This window comes from Xyrauchen texanus, chromosome 2 (assembly GCF_025860055.1).
Source record: "Xyrauchen texanus isolate HMW12.3.18 chromosome 2, RBS_HiC_50CHRs, whole genome shotgun sequence".
NCBI classification, from domain to species: domain Eukaryota; kingdom Metazoa; phylum Chordata; class Actinopteri; order Cypriniformes; family Catostomidae; genus Xyrauchen; species Xyrauchen texanus.
This window is the reverse complement of record NC_068277.1, coordinates 52,789,692-52,806,498: the sequence shown is the minus strand read 5'-3', so window position 1 is coordinate 52,806,498 and position 16,807 is coordinate 52,789,692. Positions and strand designations below refer to the sequence as shown.

Sequence of the window (16,807 nt, the reverse complement as noted above, 5' to 3'; positions counted from 1 at the left end):
CCTTTTACTTGTTGGACAGTCATTTTTGTTTTTCATCACCTTGAAAAATATTATGGCATATAAGAACTTTTTCTCAAAATTAAATGTGATAATTTCAGGGCTACGTAATGTCATTAGCTACGTAAATTTGCAAAGTTGTAAAAATGTATTGGTATTAGATCAAATTACCTCAAAATTAACCTTTAGACATTGTATGCGATTATCTCAAACTGTTTTTAAAGGGATAGTTCACCCAAAAATGAAAGTTCTCTCATCGTTTACTCACCATCATGCTTCCCAGATGTGTATGACTTTCTTTCTTCTGCAGAACACAAACAAAGATTTATAAGAGAATATCTCCACTCTGTTGGTCCTCACAATGCAAGTGAATGGTGACCAGAACTTTCAAGGTCCAAAAAGCATATAAAGGCAGCATAAAATAATCCATACAACTCCAGTGTTTAAATCTACAGTATATCTTCAGAAGTGATATGATAATTGTGGGTGAAAAACTAATACATATTTATGTAGTTTTATTTTACTCTTACTCTAAATTCTCCTCCCTGCCCAGTAGGTGGCGATATGCACAAAGAATACAAATCGGCAAAAACAAAAGAAGAATGTAAAAGTGAAAGTGGAGTCCTATGGATTAATTTTATGCTCCCTTTATATGTTTTTTGGAGCTTCAAAATTCTGGTCACCATTCACTTACCTGTGCAGAGACATACACTTATGGACCTACAGAGCTGAGATATTCTTCTGAAAATCTTTGTTTGTGTTTAGAAAAAGAAAGAAAGTCATACATATCTGGGATGACATGAGGGTAAGTAAATTAGTTAAATATATCTGAATATTGGAACAATGATCAGAAAGTGCAGAGAAAAGATGCCAATGTGCTTCCAGATGCCCAGATGCTTTCGTCTATCTGTGGAGGTAATTTCAATGCTCTCAGCAGGAGGACAGTTTAACGAATATGATGGATCCTGTGGCTCACGCAAATCGAGAGGGCAGAGCTTAGCTGACTCAATGAGATCCATTTCTTGTTTTGTCTCACACCGGCAGCGGGGCGCGCGGAGGGAAACCGGGCGAGAGGCGAGACGGAGAACAGCACCGATCGCACAGCACAGGGATGTATACCAAACATAGACAGAAAAATGGACACATTTCTTCGACACGATATGTGCTTGTTATGCTATGTATTCTTCTCTTGAGCGGCATACTGGAAATTGTAGGCGGAAATCTTTGGGAGGAAGGTAAGAAACAGCTTGACTAACTGTAACCACTTGGAAAGTTGTTGCCTTTGATCAACCAGTTGCGCGCATCATCCGCGAAGAAGTTCAATCAGTGGAAAATCACATATTTCATCAGGAAATCGGTTTAATACATCCATTCTTTGTTACTCGGGCTACTATTTAAAATAAATATTTTGAGCCAAAATTCAACACTGATTTTCTTCCATATAAGGATGGCCAGCCGATATGCAGCAAGGCAAGAAGTCTTCTCAGTTGACCGTTATGATGGTGAAAGTACACACTTAAGACAGTTAGATGTGATTTCAGCCATGGATTGACCTAAATTGAATCTGAGAGCGAAAATAGAAAAAAATAAAAACAATAATAATAATTCTTATAAGGAAATGTTATTTGTTCAGTCTAACCAAAAGCACAGTACAGACTGAATGAGACAGAGATCTCCATCAAACAACAATCCAGTAAACCCCAAACATTGATGTATTTAAGTTTTTAAGTTTTAGGAAGCCTCTGGTTATAATAATAATTTTAAAAGCATTTTTGTTTTGGGGCGAATTTTGTGCGACTTCAGCAAACAATGGAAATCACGAGAAATTCCTAATTTTTCTAAGTAAAAAAAAATTCCTAAGTAAGCTGTGAAATTCATTACGCAATTTTGTCCCACCAAAACTGTTGTTGTGTTTTAATACTACTATACTACTACTACTACTACTACTACTAATAATAATAATATATGTACATTTAATTGCTTTAAACTAACGTTTCAGTTCTTATATGGTGGGTAATTATAAATTAGCCTAGTCAATCTATCATTTATGTATAACAATAGGCCTAATGACAAACTAAAGGCATGAAGGTTTGAGCAGCAGTGAGGTCGCACTCGCATCAGCACCTGGTTTCCATCAAACCCCATTGCGCTTTACTTGACGTCGAAAGTACGTTATTTTCAAAATCATAAACAACCCCGTGCGATTCGAGTTGCTTTATTATTTTATTTAAGAGTTTCAATAAGTTGTACACCAACATCCCAGATCCTCAGGAAATAGTGAAACCGAAAAAAGGATGACTGTTCACTTTCTTTTCCATATAATATTTTATCACAGGCTCAGTTTCTGTGTCATTTAAACGCTGTGTGTTTTAAAGAAAATCAAACAGGCTCTGGTCTCTGGATATCACGTTCACCCCCTGTTCCAACAGCCGCGACACGAGCTCTCCGCGTGTTCTGCATGTTTTGAAAAGTTCGAACATTTCTCTGAGATTTGACTTGGGACTCTGGGACCTGCGCTCTATGCTGCATGACAGACATTTAATGCATTTGTAACAAGCTGCTTGCAATATTATCTAGGACAGGCAAGAGCAATAGAGCGGGCGTAGATTCCAGGGGGGATGGGGGGAGGTCCTGCGATTGAGTGCTTAATATGGTTACCGTGAGTTCAGACAAGAGGAAGCGAGAGCATCAAAATTCGCTCTGGCTGCCCTGCCAACAATTCTATCGAAGGTTCGTGGACGTTCTGACGTAGTTGAAATAGGCGGCAACGTTCGTTCAGAATGCTTGTTTTTGTTAACTAGATTTAAGGGTGCCGCAATACAACCAGACACGTCGACCGGTATCTTTTTGCCGACATATCACAAGTAGCTAATATCCTCATGAAATCTTTCAAATGTGAAAGTAAGAAATTGATCACTGGCAGAAATAATTAAAATTATTGTTGTTTGTTACCAAAATAAAATACTTATATTCCTGTAAGCAAACAGGAACAGATAGTAGGCTATATTGCGGGAAAATCCGTCACAGCAATAATTAGTTTCTCCTCCATTTTGTCTTCGGAACTATTGTTTGGTGGGAACCACAGTTTGTTCCTTAGACTTCGCAAGAGTGGAGCACTTCTATACTCCAATAGGTTGCCACTGAACCACGTCAAAGCTCATTACCATAATGTTGCCCGCACTTGAACTTTCCTCTGACGCCCAAGACGCGCCGGCCACGGACGCGCTGCTTCTCGCTGCCGAGAGACGCTGGCTGCCATAGAAAATGAATGACTTCCGGTCGATTTGACGCTCTCGACGCCTCTGGTCTGAACACACCATTACATTCACCCGCAGGTCAGTTATTTACGAGACTGACAACTGCATTCAATAAACAAACTGACACAGTTGTCAGTTGTGTCAAATATGTTGCACTTTACACGTGTCTCGTGTTTTTTCATGTGTAGTTTAATTAATTAATAAATAAAACAAATCTTAATCATTCAAAGCCACTGTAGGTTAATTAGCATTTGCCGCATGAACTCGAGCCTTGATTAGACTTGTTTATTTAATAACGTGTCGCCAATTGTGATAAACTTACTGGTGGAATGGACCCCGCCATCTTTTATATTAACTTTAGTTCCTGTCACTATGGTTACAGTTGTTAGAATATGGGCTTTACTGTAAGCTATTGTAAGAAGAGGACTTTTCGAGACTCACACCTGTAAGTAAATACAGTTGTAAATCCCAAACACTGACTGTTTGAAAGTGACCTAAAAGTTAATGGTAGCCAAAATCTCATGAGAGTCTCATTCGCTGAGATACTTTTGGTAACCACTGGGTTACCTTCTAGACAAATTTCATCTAGTCATGGGTCGTTCATGAACGTTTCGTTAATTTTGAACTAATCTTTTTGTGACTCAGAAGAACGAGCAGTTTTAGAGAGTGATTCATTCATTTTGTGTTGGCTGCGCATGTGCATTGCGCAACCTCCGTTCGTTTATTACGTGAAAAGCTTTTTTATTACGCATAAGCGCTGTACAGGAAACAGAAATGATTAGTTCACCTTACAACTCTCAGAGGTGAACTAATCATTTCTGTTTCTCATAATTTGTCCTTGTCTGCATTATCAATTTTCCTTATTGGGACTATAATGAAAGATTGCATAATTAGACGTGTTCTCTTTCCTCTGCGAAACACAAAACAAGTTATTGCAGAATGTCCATGCTGCCCATTCCCATTCATCGAATGTCACAGCGTCAAAATGTTTTTTTTAGTAATTAGCAACTTCAATTTCAGTCTGTTCCTAACTGTGCGTTCACATACAACTCAAATCCAGCGTTTCGTGCGGCACGATTACATACGCGAATGAGCAAATGGAGCGGAGCGAAAACGCGAAATCTCTTCATTCACGTGAGTTGAAATTTTTCAACTGGAGCGAGAAATTCGTTTGACGCATTGTCGCGAAAGCCTATCAGCATTCAGATTGGATGTCACTGACGTACTGACGTAGTAGTAGAAGAAATCTGGATAATGGAGGAAAAGGTTATCGTAGCGGTGTGTGGGCACACGATTTTGTATGTCACAAAGTCATACATGTACAGAGACCGGACGAAAAAAGAGATCACTTGGAGGAAATTGAACGAGGAAGTTGGACTACGTGGTAAGTGTCCAGCTATTGGTTGTACTATACTATGAACCAAGTTAGCACTAGCATTAGCCCAAGTTAGCAAAACCGCGGGCTTTCCCGCGGTTCAAAAAGTGAACAGCATTTCATGTTTAACGTGTGTTTCTTGTCAGAGGAGATATGCAGGAGGAAGTGGAAGGGCCTGTGAGACACATACTTAAAGGAAAGAAAGGAGATGGAGAAGAGAAGTGGGTCAGCGGCAGGGACAGTAAAAAAGTGGAAGTAGTCTGCGGTCCTATCTTTCCTCGACCCATTTGTTACCCCAAGACAAACAACCAGTAACATGGTGCAGGGGGCCGAGGATGACAGGACCGCAGAGTTCTGCGAAAATGCACCAGATGACAGTGTTCAGAGGCAGCAGATCTGATCGACCTGAACTTCATTAAAAAAACAAACATTTTAAAAGGTGCAGCATGAATTCAGACTTTTACCACTTACCGGAGACATATTGCCAGGCGCTCCGCAGCTGAGATGGAATGCCTGAAGTTGGGGTCCATCCGTGAAATCCTAGCACCGACCCTAGCTAACAGGTCATCAAACTGGGCACTGGTCAGCCTCAGGTAGCGCTGGAAGCGGCAGTCATCCAGATGCAGTTCCTGGAGAAGGTGGTGAATTTCACCGAGCTGTATTCTCCTCCGAATAATATCATGCACCCAAACATGACAGCGTTTTGTTTTGCGACGTATCTGGGACTTCCACAACAGATACAGAGCTGCAGTCGTTGTGAAATCTGCCATGGTTGATAGCGGAAAGAGAAGTTGTCGTAGAAGCCCCGCCTCCTGTCTCGCGCTGTCTTCGCGTTGTATGTGAACACTTCCGATGGTCAAACTCACGCGAGCAAAGCAAGGCGAAAATTTTATTTGCGTGGTATGTGAACGCACCATTACACAAAGCTATTGGTAACACTTTACAATAAGGTTGTGTTTGTTAACATCAGTTAATGCAAAAGTTAACATGAACAATAAACAATACTTTTACAGCATTTATTAATCTTGGTAAATGTAAATTTCCTCATATTCTAAAAACAAATACATGAATAGTTGTATTTGTTAACATATTAATGCATTATAGTGCAATCTGAATTTATGTGAACAAACTATGAACAATGGTATTTATTCAAATTGTACATAAACCAAGATTAATAAATGTGGTAAAAATGGTTGTTTATTTGTCATTCATAATGCCCAAATCATTAACTAATGTAGACAGGAAGTGTTTTTGAATGCAAAGACTGAGAATGGCACCAAATATTGGATGAAATTTTGTTTATTAACTCTACCCCAAACTTAAACCTAACCATCAGTGGAGGAAAAATATATAATTTTAGAGGGAAAATGGGACATATGAATGGGACCACCACAGGAGAAGGTAAACATGCATGAACTGATGCAAAAATGTCTGATGGGAGATGGTGTTTGTTAGGAACTCAACAGAATGGAGCCGATGTCAAGGTATTGGAAAATTCTGAAGCAACATGCCGACTTCCCGTGTGATCATGTTTTCTTGAGAGCGCATCATCCTCATCCACTGTCATTGTATGGGAGCAGCTCAGACATTCTGCTAAAAATCTCCTTTGGTGTTCCACAGAAGAAAGTCATACAGGCTTGAAATTACACAAGGTTCAATAGATAATGACAGAATCATATTTTTTCAGTGAATTATCCCTGTAAAATATTTACAGTATTGACGTATTGATTATAAACAACGCAGAAATCATATCTCAGATTTAGGAAAAAGTCTGCTGGCATATTAATTTAAAACTAGACTTGTGTTTCCATGAAGGAAATACTCAGGTTAGTGCATTGTAGACTTATTTTAAATATGCACACAATAGCACAGGAGATATAAATAAGGCAAGCTTTTTGCAGTGGTCTACCCACAGTGCTTCGTGCTCTGCACAGCTGCATGGGTTAGTTATAGTGCCATTATTCATTTATACGCCTTATGTTTATTCGATGAGAAGAAAGATGGATGACTTTGGGTTTCATCAGTATGTCTAAAAAGTCTCTTTTTTTCTGGAATGTTCCATTAGTGCCTGGAGTACAGTTGTTCGATCAAGATAATGACTTTTCATAAATTGGCTCACACAATAGATAATAGTTGTTTTTCCTTTGAAAGGGACTTGTGTGGCTTGGAATCATATTATAATGCCATCTTTTCTCATGGAGCAGGCCCAGTAGATGCCATTATAAACACTCTGTTTTTTTTTTTCACTTCTTTTAAATATCACATACTTTTCAAATGTTCAGTATGTTGTGTATTATCAAGGTTGTGTTTGTGTTTCTCAAAACAGTTTGAAATACAGGGGACTTTAGCGTACTCCTACACAAGAAATGCTCATGGCTGTTGGTTCGAATAAAAACATTGAAGGCTGCATGAGTCGGAATGCATTATAAATTGACATTCTTAGGTTTTATATTATGAGAGAAAGGGACTGTATGTGTGTGTGTATATATAAGTGTGTGAGTAATTGATAGAAAGAAAGAGATAAATGTAATCTGAGAGTAAATCAGGGGAGACAAAAAGCCAGAGACAGAGATAGGCAGAATGGCAGAGCTGTTAGTTTAATTTAAGGTTGGAGTTTGCCTGTGTTGTTTAGAGCTGTCACTAAATACGCCCGGTCCCCACGGCGCTTTGTGATTGCATTTGGTTTAAACGGCACCCTGGAAACAGTGATAGCAACAGTCCCATTCAAACAGTTCTATCTCTCTTTCTTTCTGTCTCCCTCTCTCTCACTCACTCACACACCAGTCAATTCAGAAAAGAGATCCCCCACACAGAATCAACGTTCCATCTTGTGCCAGCTTATCTCACACATACACACACACAATCTTAGTCTGTAAACTGCATCTTGCTGCACATTTTAGAATGTTTTTGGACTTTCTAAATTGCAGATGTTTCCTGTATCTGATAGTGACATGTTTTTTTCCCCTTTTTATACAAGTCCTAGTCTCTCAGTGATGGTCAATAGATTGTTGAATCATAGATGATGGCTGTGGTGCCTGCACAAGTCCTCAGACAGTTAGACTTCTGCTGTAGATGGGGAAGAGAATAGTGTGAGCCTGAAATATCAGCAAGGCCAATTAACTGGCCATTATTTGGCCATTTTGAGGTTATCAGCATTGGCTGATAACCCTGCCCGCTTGTCTGATAAACAACGTTATTCCTACCGACAGCCTTGCCAATGAACAATGTAGACAATCATGGCCGTACCCAGCTATGAGGGTACATTTTTCATATTCAAAAATACAATTTGAAACTGAATGAAAAACCAGCGGTTGAAAACTTCACCTTTGAGTGTCTGCATGTATAATTCAGTTTAGACAGTTTGCTAGATTGTTTAGTGTTCGCTGTGTGTGCGAGAGTTGTGAGTGAGGGTGTGTGTGCAGACCCTCCCACCCAATCCTTCCCATCGTCGGCACTTAAAGGGATAGTTCACCCAAAAATAATTTACTCACCCTCATGACACCACAGATGTGTATGAAGTTGTGCTATCAGTCAATAAATTTCTTTAATCGTGATAAATCACATAATTATTTGTAGTTAATCGTGATTAATCACTGATTTTGAAAGTGCTGATATTTGACACTATATATACTTCTTTTCTTGTCAAAATGTTTTTATTTCCATTTTAGGAAGAAAAACAAAAAATATGTAGCAATATAATGCTTTATGAACATTTTCCAAACAAAGCCTTCCACAATATAAAGTTATAAATGCACTAAATTCAAGTAACTTATAGGGTTTCCCAAAGTCTAAGTGGGAGTTTGACTAACCGAAAGAACACGTCCCCACATATGTTGCATATTCATTGCAATGTGAATTAAATATCTTAAACCCTCATCCTCCACAATATTAATCTGTCGGTAGACTGTGGCTATCTGCTTTTTTAAAGCAATCGTGATGCTGCGTTCATGATTCGTGTCAAGGAGGCATACGTCAGTGTCAACCTTCTCTTTAAACTCAACATGCAGCTTACATAAGCTAGAAAATGCTTGATTTTTTGTCACAAGCCTCATCTGGGCTTGTTTTTTACATCAAATAGCACTAAGAGCTCCTTTCTCAATCATTTTATCACTGTCAGGGAAGTGCTGTCAGAGATTATTTTAATGAGATAACAGACTCTGCGGCTCTATCATAGGAGAAAGTTTAGCGTGTTAAAACAGTTCTGCCATAGAATGTCTATGGGACCGCCGTGTATACCAAGATTGTAGGCTCTCCTTGGTAGAAGGGCTCTGACACTGTGGCGTGTGCATCAGTGTAATGACTCCGGGTGGACACATTAGAAAGTTTCCGCACTTCACACAAGTGTTTATGCTGTATTAACGATAAATGTGTTAATCATGATTAAGAAAAATGTATAAATGTTTTAAATTAATCGCATGCATTAGCACGTTAATTCTGACAACTCTAGAAGAATATTTCAGCTCTGTAGGTCCTCACAATGCAAGTGAATGGGTACCATAATGTTTAGCTCCAAAAAGTACTTAAAGGCAATGTAAAAGTAATCCATATGACTCCAGTGGTTAAATCCATATCTTCAGAAGCCATATGATAGGTTAGGGCAGGGGTTGGCAACCTATGGCATTGGCACGCGGAGGGGTAATCATTGTCATGCCAGCAACGGCAAAAGAGGAGTAGACTATGTTATTTATTTAAATTCCACACCTGCATTCCAATCTACATCTTGATGTAATCCTTCCTCATGATCATGCAGCATGTTTTCGGTTAATCACCACATTGCTACGGTCAGGCTGCGCTGATGACAGTCTACATTCCGTGTTTCATTTGTTTCTTTTTGCTTTCAGAACAACACTGTTGTAATAAGGAAAACACCTCTATTAATCCTTGAGATTTCCAACCCAGCATACAGGTATACCCTCCTTAAACCATGGTCACACTCAAAATTACATTAAACGATTAAAAGAGAAAACATAAACCATTATCGTAATAAAGTTTTAGGATTTTGCAGGAGCGATTCATCAAAAAGGGCTAAATAGTTGATCGGCTTGTGATACGCAAATGGAAGCACACACAGCGCGAGTCTCATCACACTCCCATTCAGCTGATGAAAACAAGGGCGTGATCATGAGGAAGGACTACATCAAGATGTAGATTGGAATGCAGGTGCGAAAAACTTAAAATAAATAAAATTAGATCTGAAACAATTAGTCGACGTTATCGTCAACGTCGACAATAAACAATTTAAATTTTTATTTTATTTTTTCGTATAGTTTAATCTCATTTATCATAGCATGAGATCACATTAAACTGTAATGATGGTACACGAGAGCAGCACTGCAGTTTAGCCCTGACTGAGGAGAGGAAGAATTACACAGATCACAGTCTAGATGCACTCGAAACTTTTCAAAACAGCTTCAAGCGATGTAGATCGCAAAGTATGAGGGAATTATAATCACACATACAAAATAAGTCAATACAGAAACACTCTCATTGTGGAATAAGTGGAACTTGAGCTGCCGCTCCTCTGAAGCAAAACATGTCGATTGTCTTTAAAGGAAACACTCCAACGTTACCCTCTTAAATGCAGTTATATTTAATGTGTTATAGCTTTATTAAAGTTCAAATAATACAGAAGAATAACTATAAACTTCGATCTATGTCCCGATCTAAGGGGGAAAGATGGGGCTGATGAACACGTGGATGCTCGTCCCTCAAGCGCGTATGCTTAAAGCAGCTTGATTATAACGTGATGACTCACGATCATAATATATGTCACTGTGTATTTCGTATTGTGAAGAAAATTCACACAGATTCATTAATAAGAAAGAGTTTGTTTTTTTTGTGAGTTAAAGATGGATTGAAGTGAACAGAAAAGTGAGAGAGGGTAGTCATAATCCTATTATACACTGCAACAAAATCCGTTTTTGATTTTATTTTGATTTCCAATATAAATATCTTAAACTCCTTTAAAACAACATACATTTTATTTTGGAGCTATACTGCAGAAGAAGAAATTGTTATCTGAGAATTTTGAATATAATATAAAAAAAATACAAATATTTTTAAGTATCTAAAAATACTTTAAAAAGATGCATTCACATGAAAAGCAGCATATAAGATATTTAGACTTGCTTTTAGAGAATAGATCATGAATATAAGTATATTTTGTCTTTACTGCACTCGCAAAAGTATAACCAAGTGAAAAAATACACATATATACAAAATACACTTATATTTAAGAACTTTTGTAAATTTATCTTGTTTTGAGGATTATTAGACAATTTGAAATGGAAAACAAGACAAAAACTCTTGATAACAATAGCATTTTTTGCTGTGAATTTCTTTACTGAATTAAACTTAATAAAAGTGTTTTTTTTCCTTCAATTCAGTGAATGTCACTTAGAAATATTTTTAAAAGATGATTTTATCTTCATTATTGTTAGTAAGCACATTTAATCCAACCTTTTAAGTCAGAGCACAAGCTGAATATTTGGTTAAGAGCTAATGATTAATCTTTGCAATAATCGGTGAATAGTCAAATAATCCTTCTAATAATCATTAGATTAATCAATTATCAATCTAATTGTTAGTTGCAGCCCTAAATTAAATAGCCTGCTCCTCTCTTGCTGTTACTTGTGTACTAGTGATTAGATGATTACAATGACATTATATAAGAATAAGCAAATTTGTGACATTAACTGTGTTAACTCATTTTGTACATTGGACAGGTTTTCTTTAATTAAAGCACATTCACAAGATTCTCTGTGAACATTAACATGCAGGATCATGATTATATCATAATCATCGAGTTTTACAAAAATATTTCACTCAAACTGTTATGCTGATAATATCATTTGTAATGAAAAATAAACGATAAAATTAGAAAAATGCTAAATAGAAATATTTTCACAAGTGGACTCATACTTCGGAAAATCGCATACATTTGCATGGTTTTTGGGGCCATTGACCAGAAGAAGAAAAAAAATTGCATTTGTGTAAAAAGGTTGCCTACCCCTGGATTAGGGTGAGAAACGGATCAATATTTAAGTCCTTTTTTACAATACATTCTCCACATCATTGTTAATAACATTTATAGGAGCATTATGAATATATACTGTATATATTTATACATATGTATACCATGGTCACTTGGCAGCATTATTTAGTTAAGCTGTCAGTGGTGCTTGTGCAAATTTTGACTGGAAATATAAATGGTTAAATGTATCTACTGATCGTTGGATCTAGAGTTCTGTCCATTATAAATTAGACACAGAGATAAAGTAGTGGGATCATATAACATTTATTTGTGTAAGACATTTGGTATGCGACATTTAGGAGGGAACTTTAAAGTACCCTCAGTCTCACACCATTATATGTAAGAAGGGAATTTAGGGTCTTGAAATATGTGAGCTATGAGCTAAATTAAACTGTACTTGTTGTACATTATTAGGTAATGAAATGTATAACGGAATTAGTCGCGTTCGACAACCATTATAAATTAGATAAATGACAAATAACTAGATTATTCTCCATTATTCTCGTAACACAACGTCTAGTTGTATCTGCACACAATTTCTACGGTAAGGAATTAGCTTTAATAAGTGAATTATGATTAATTCACTTATTGGAGTGATATTATTCTCATGGCTTTTTGAAAATAATATTACACATATTTAGGTACAGATTTGAAGCGAAATCTTTTAGAAACAGGGATGAGATTATTTATCAAAATATACCACAGTCATTCATCTTTGAACACAGACAAACTTTATTACTATTCTAAACATAAATCTAATCTAACACATATATACATAAGACAGGTTGGTGAAAAGAGTGACAGAATGTGAAATAAATGATTAATACAGTGAAAATGAACTTTACGGAGTCTGTTGACAAAACCTTAAGAACCAATTATCCTTCTTTGAGTCTACATCGATTTGTTATTGGATTACCCAAATTATTTAATTAATACATCAGCACTTTGAGCACAATATTGGAGATGTACTTGCGTGTCTTTGTGGTGTTTTCTTGCATTCTTTGTGTTTTTGGTTATTGGCGCTTGGTCGAAAGTCCATTCCGTCGATGTTTTGGACCTCTGTTAGATCTAAGTTATTTTCCGTATGAATGATGAGGTTAGCTTTGAAGCGAGGCCTTCTCATAGGTGTGTGAACCGTAGAGAGTGACGAGCTTTCACGGGACATCGAGTCCCGAGCTTCCTTGGGCCTCACATGGTATGGACCTGGCAGTCAGCGGAGCGACCAGACAAAGCACGTGCAGGAAGAAGAGAGGAAGAGAGAAGACAAGAAGAGGCTCAAGATAGAGGAGGGGTGTTCTTCCTGTTTGGAAATATTTTAACTGAAATTGGCAGCATCCCCAAAGGTGTCTTGCACCAAACATAAGTGACTTTTCAGAGTCACGTGGTCGACTGGGCTGTCCTTTCCAACAGTTGATTTTATGGTCCTTTGTTCCAGAGTCTTACAAATATCCCACTCAAAAATTGTGCATATTTAACCATGAACTTTTATATCTTGAGAATGGTACAAGAGACATGATATTCATTGTCATCACCTTTCGCTGCATACACCAGCAAACACTTACATACTAAACATGACATTTTTTTATGGATATTATACGTGTAGTTAACAAAACATGAAAATCCCTGGTTACGAAAACATACTAGTTAATTAATTGGTTATACAACATGGATGAAGCATTACACACATTTTAAAGAGGTATATCAGGCTATAATCATTAATTTATCAGTTAAACAAGTTACCACAGTTCAAAACAATTTCAGAATTACCTAGCAATAAATCGTGAATTTATTACTTACCTTGTATAAATCGTGAATTTGAATGCTTTCTGTACATTTTAGAGGGCTAAATCAGTAAAGTATTGTGACTTTGTGTAAAATGTTCCTGGATTAAGATGAAATGTCTTAGTATTCGAGTCTTGCAAATATGATGGTCTTTTGGAAACCTTTCAAGGAGAAATCTGCTTTAACTCTGTGGAAAATCAGGAGGTCAGGCTGCGGAAGGGCCTTTCTGACCAATGAGGATGCCTGGGCCGTTTAATTTATGAAGGTGAAGAATTCCAGGATTGCAAAGTTTGAAAGTCCTAGATTCAAATCATGTTGTTTCAATTCTTCTGCATGAAAAATTTACATTTTGTTAGAGACCACACACTCTGTAAAACTGTGAATTTAAATACACAATCCAAAAAAATAATAGCCACATAATGTTGAAGGGTTGGCACTCATAAGAACATGTAGAATTTAATTTATATTCTTTGTCATTTTCACATTAATGAGGAAAAACTGTGGTATGGACGTGACAGTTGTAATAGTGGCACTCACATGATGAGGTAAAACCAATCAAAATGCTTTTAGACATGCAGAAATTGACATCTGGCTCTGAGAAATCTGCATCCATTAAGGCTACATGATTGATTGAATACAAATTTTTAAAGAAATCACTAGATGGTCGGCATTCAGCACTTCAGTAAGCGATGCGTGACCAAGCGGCACCCTCTGTTTCCCAACCTTTTTTTTGCGTATTTATAAGTAAATAGCGTATTTACTTGTAATTTTTGAAATTCTGCTATGCAAAAAAAAAATGTCACATAGGTAGGCTACGCTGAGGTCACAGGTGGGCAAGAGCGCTAAATGGGTTATGAAAAAACAACAAATTTGCTTATTTTCTAATTTGTAGATTTGTTCCTGGAATGCCACAACAAATTAAAGGGATGCAATCTCATGAGGAGTGAAAAACGTAAGATATTTGTTTTAAAGAATAAGCTAAAAGCATTTGAGTGATTCAAGTTTACAATTGTGCAGAATTAGCTGCAAAATAAAGAGTCTTTTGGTGAGGCTTGCTTCTGTTTCACAAATTTGTTAAATTGTATTAACTGATTAGTTCAGTGACCCCTTCTGGAAATGTCACTAGGTGGTGACAAATTAGCATCTTATGTGCCATGAGTGAGTAAGTGAATCATTTTGAGTCATTCATGAACGAAATCTACCTAGAGACTTTATTGTGTTTAAGCATTAAAAGAACAAAGCAGATCTATAGTCTTCCTTCAGTGTGAGCATTATTTTTCATCCAAAAAGACAACAATAATAGTCTAATAATAGTGAATTTCAATAACTTCCATATCTTCTCCTTTATTAAAACTTTCATGGCTACAAATCTACTGACTTCAGTATGAGAATCATAAACACAAAGTAGGTTTACAGAATAATTTTCCTACAGTAGCCTATTTAAACTTAAATGGCTTTTATCTGAAAAGACCACAATAGTAGACAAATAATAATAATTTTGAGTTTATTATGTTCTTTCGTCATTGTAAAGCGCATTTCACGTGAGTTGAGTCTGTCTAGGCATCAACACTCCGTTCAACACCAGCGTCAAGCACCGCATACATGACAAGAGTTGCACAAAGCGTAACAGACGGGCGATTTTAAAAGTTTGCCATGTAAAAAAGCAGGAGGTGTGCACAATAAACATTGAAAACATGTATTTGGAAGAGAGAAAATAAGCTTACAGTTGCTTTGATAGCAGAAAGTAATAAAAGGACTTGAAATTATGAGACATTCAATGTTTCCACAAATTTTGCCAGTTTTTAAATATTTCTTGTTGCTTAGTACTCTCAAAGACATTATTGGTGCAAAAACATGCGTAGGAAAAACACTTTTGTTTAAAGTGGCGTCACTTCATAGACTTCAATGTATTCTGCAGTGCTTATGTGAGTCACGTGATAACCCTTAACGCGTATAAAACACTTTTGCACATTAATCATTGCTATTCGCAATCACAAAGTGACCGATTAGGGTTTCAAAATGGCAAATTTCTCCAACATGTGAGGAGTTTGGATCCCTGAAATTATTTATTTATTTTGTGGAATTTGATAATTTTCTATGGCACACCTGACACACAAGTGTGCCGCGACACAATGGTTGGGAAACACTGCTCTAGTGGGTGTCTGCTGACCAGCACAGCAATATTGGATGATGTGTACCATATTCGAGTTTAAATCGTATTTTCTCATCTTGCCAGACAATGAAAGACACCTTTGATGGGTCCTGTTTCATTCTCTCGCTCCCTGTGCAAATGTAGCTAAATGTCAAACCGTCCTTTCCTTACAAGCACTATGAGTGTGTAGGGGTAAATTACAGGTCTAATTTTCTCCAGGTCGGACTCAGTAATATGGGGCTGTTGAACATTGGTATCTTTTCCCTTTTTCCTGTAGCACTTCACAATTGATTTAAAGACATGTTTAATGATGTGTCGGACTTGCTACACTATATATTCATGCCTGGAGGTAGTTTGAACAGAGGAATGAAACTCTCACAATGTCTCATTACGGAGTAGGCGCATTTATATAGAACAGTGTTTAAAACTGGCTGGAACTACCTGTTCATTAAGTAAGGGATAACTTACAGTCAGCCGGTTGTTATCGCACAATAAACCCAACAGGTTGATCAGGACCCCAATGCGAAAGGAAGCGGAGCCGCTTATTAAACGGCTACTAACCAAATAAATAAATACATGGACATAAAATATTTATTTGCTTTGAAATTATGTAATTTGAGAAGAAAGAAATCACCGAACAGGTGAAATGATCAGCTATCAGAATTAAGTATTTGTATGGACAATTTTATAAATAGACATATGTAGCGGACTGCGTTGTGTTGATAATAAATCATGATTTTTCATGGCCGAATCTGATTGGCGATTGTTTTTACAAGAGAATGGGCCAATTCCAATAGGATTGCAGATGTTTTGCTTTGTTTAAGCAACAGACAATAAGAATGAAAGAGTTCATCAAAAATATGTTCATTTGCTCTTTTACAGGCCGAACTGGCCTTAAATGAAAAAATATCTGTAGCTATGTGAAATTAGAGGCAACAACTGCATATTAAGCACTAGTGGTGCACCGGTCAGGAAATTTGAGACCGATACGGTCTCCGATTTTTTTTTTACCACTAAGATCGGCCGATACCGATTTTTTTAAAAGTGCCCTTTACCACACTCATGTTGAAGGGTAGTGAAGTCTCTATAGCTCAACACAACATCTGATTGTCATGACTCACGTCATGTATTTGTGCATATATATATATATATATATATATATATATATATATATATACCTAGAAAAACTTAAATCCACTATAATATAGTGG

The 16,807-nt window shown here is 37.0% G+C and overlaps 1 protein-coding gene across 1 annotated transcript in view; it reads left to right on the top strand.

Annotated features, from left to right (window-relative positions):
• Positions 1-1,046: 1,046 nt before the first annotated feature.
• The window catches only part of LOC127658767 (disintegrin and metalloproteinase domain-containing protein 33-like), a 198,495-nt gene continuing 182,734 nt past the window's right edge, over positions 1,047-16,807 (top strand). Inside the window, exon 1 of the mRNA XM_052148266.1 lies at positions 1,047-1,232. Coding sequence (XP_052004226.1) covers positions 1,109-1,232 — 124 coding nt within the window. The 5' untranslated portion in view covers positions 1,047-1,108. The remainder of the gene's footprint in view (positions 1,233-16,807) is intronic.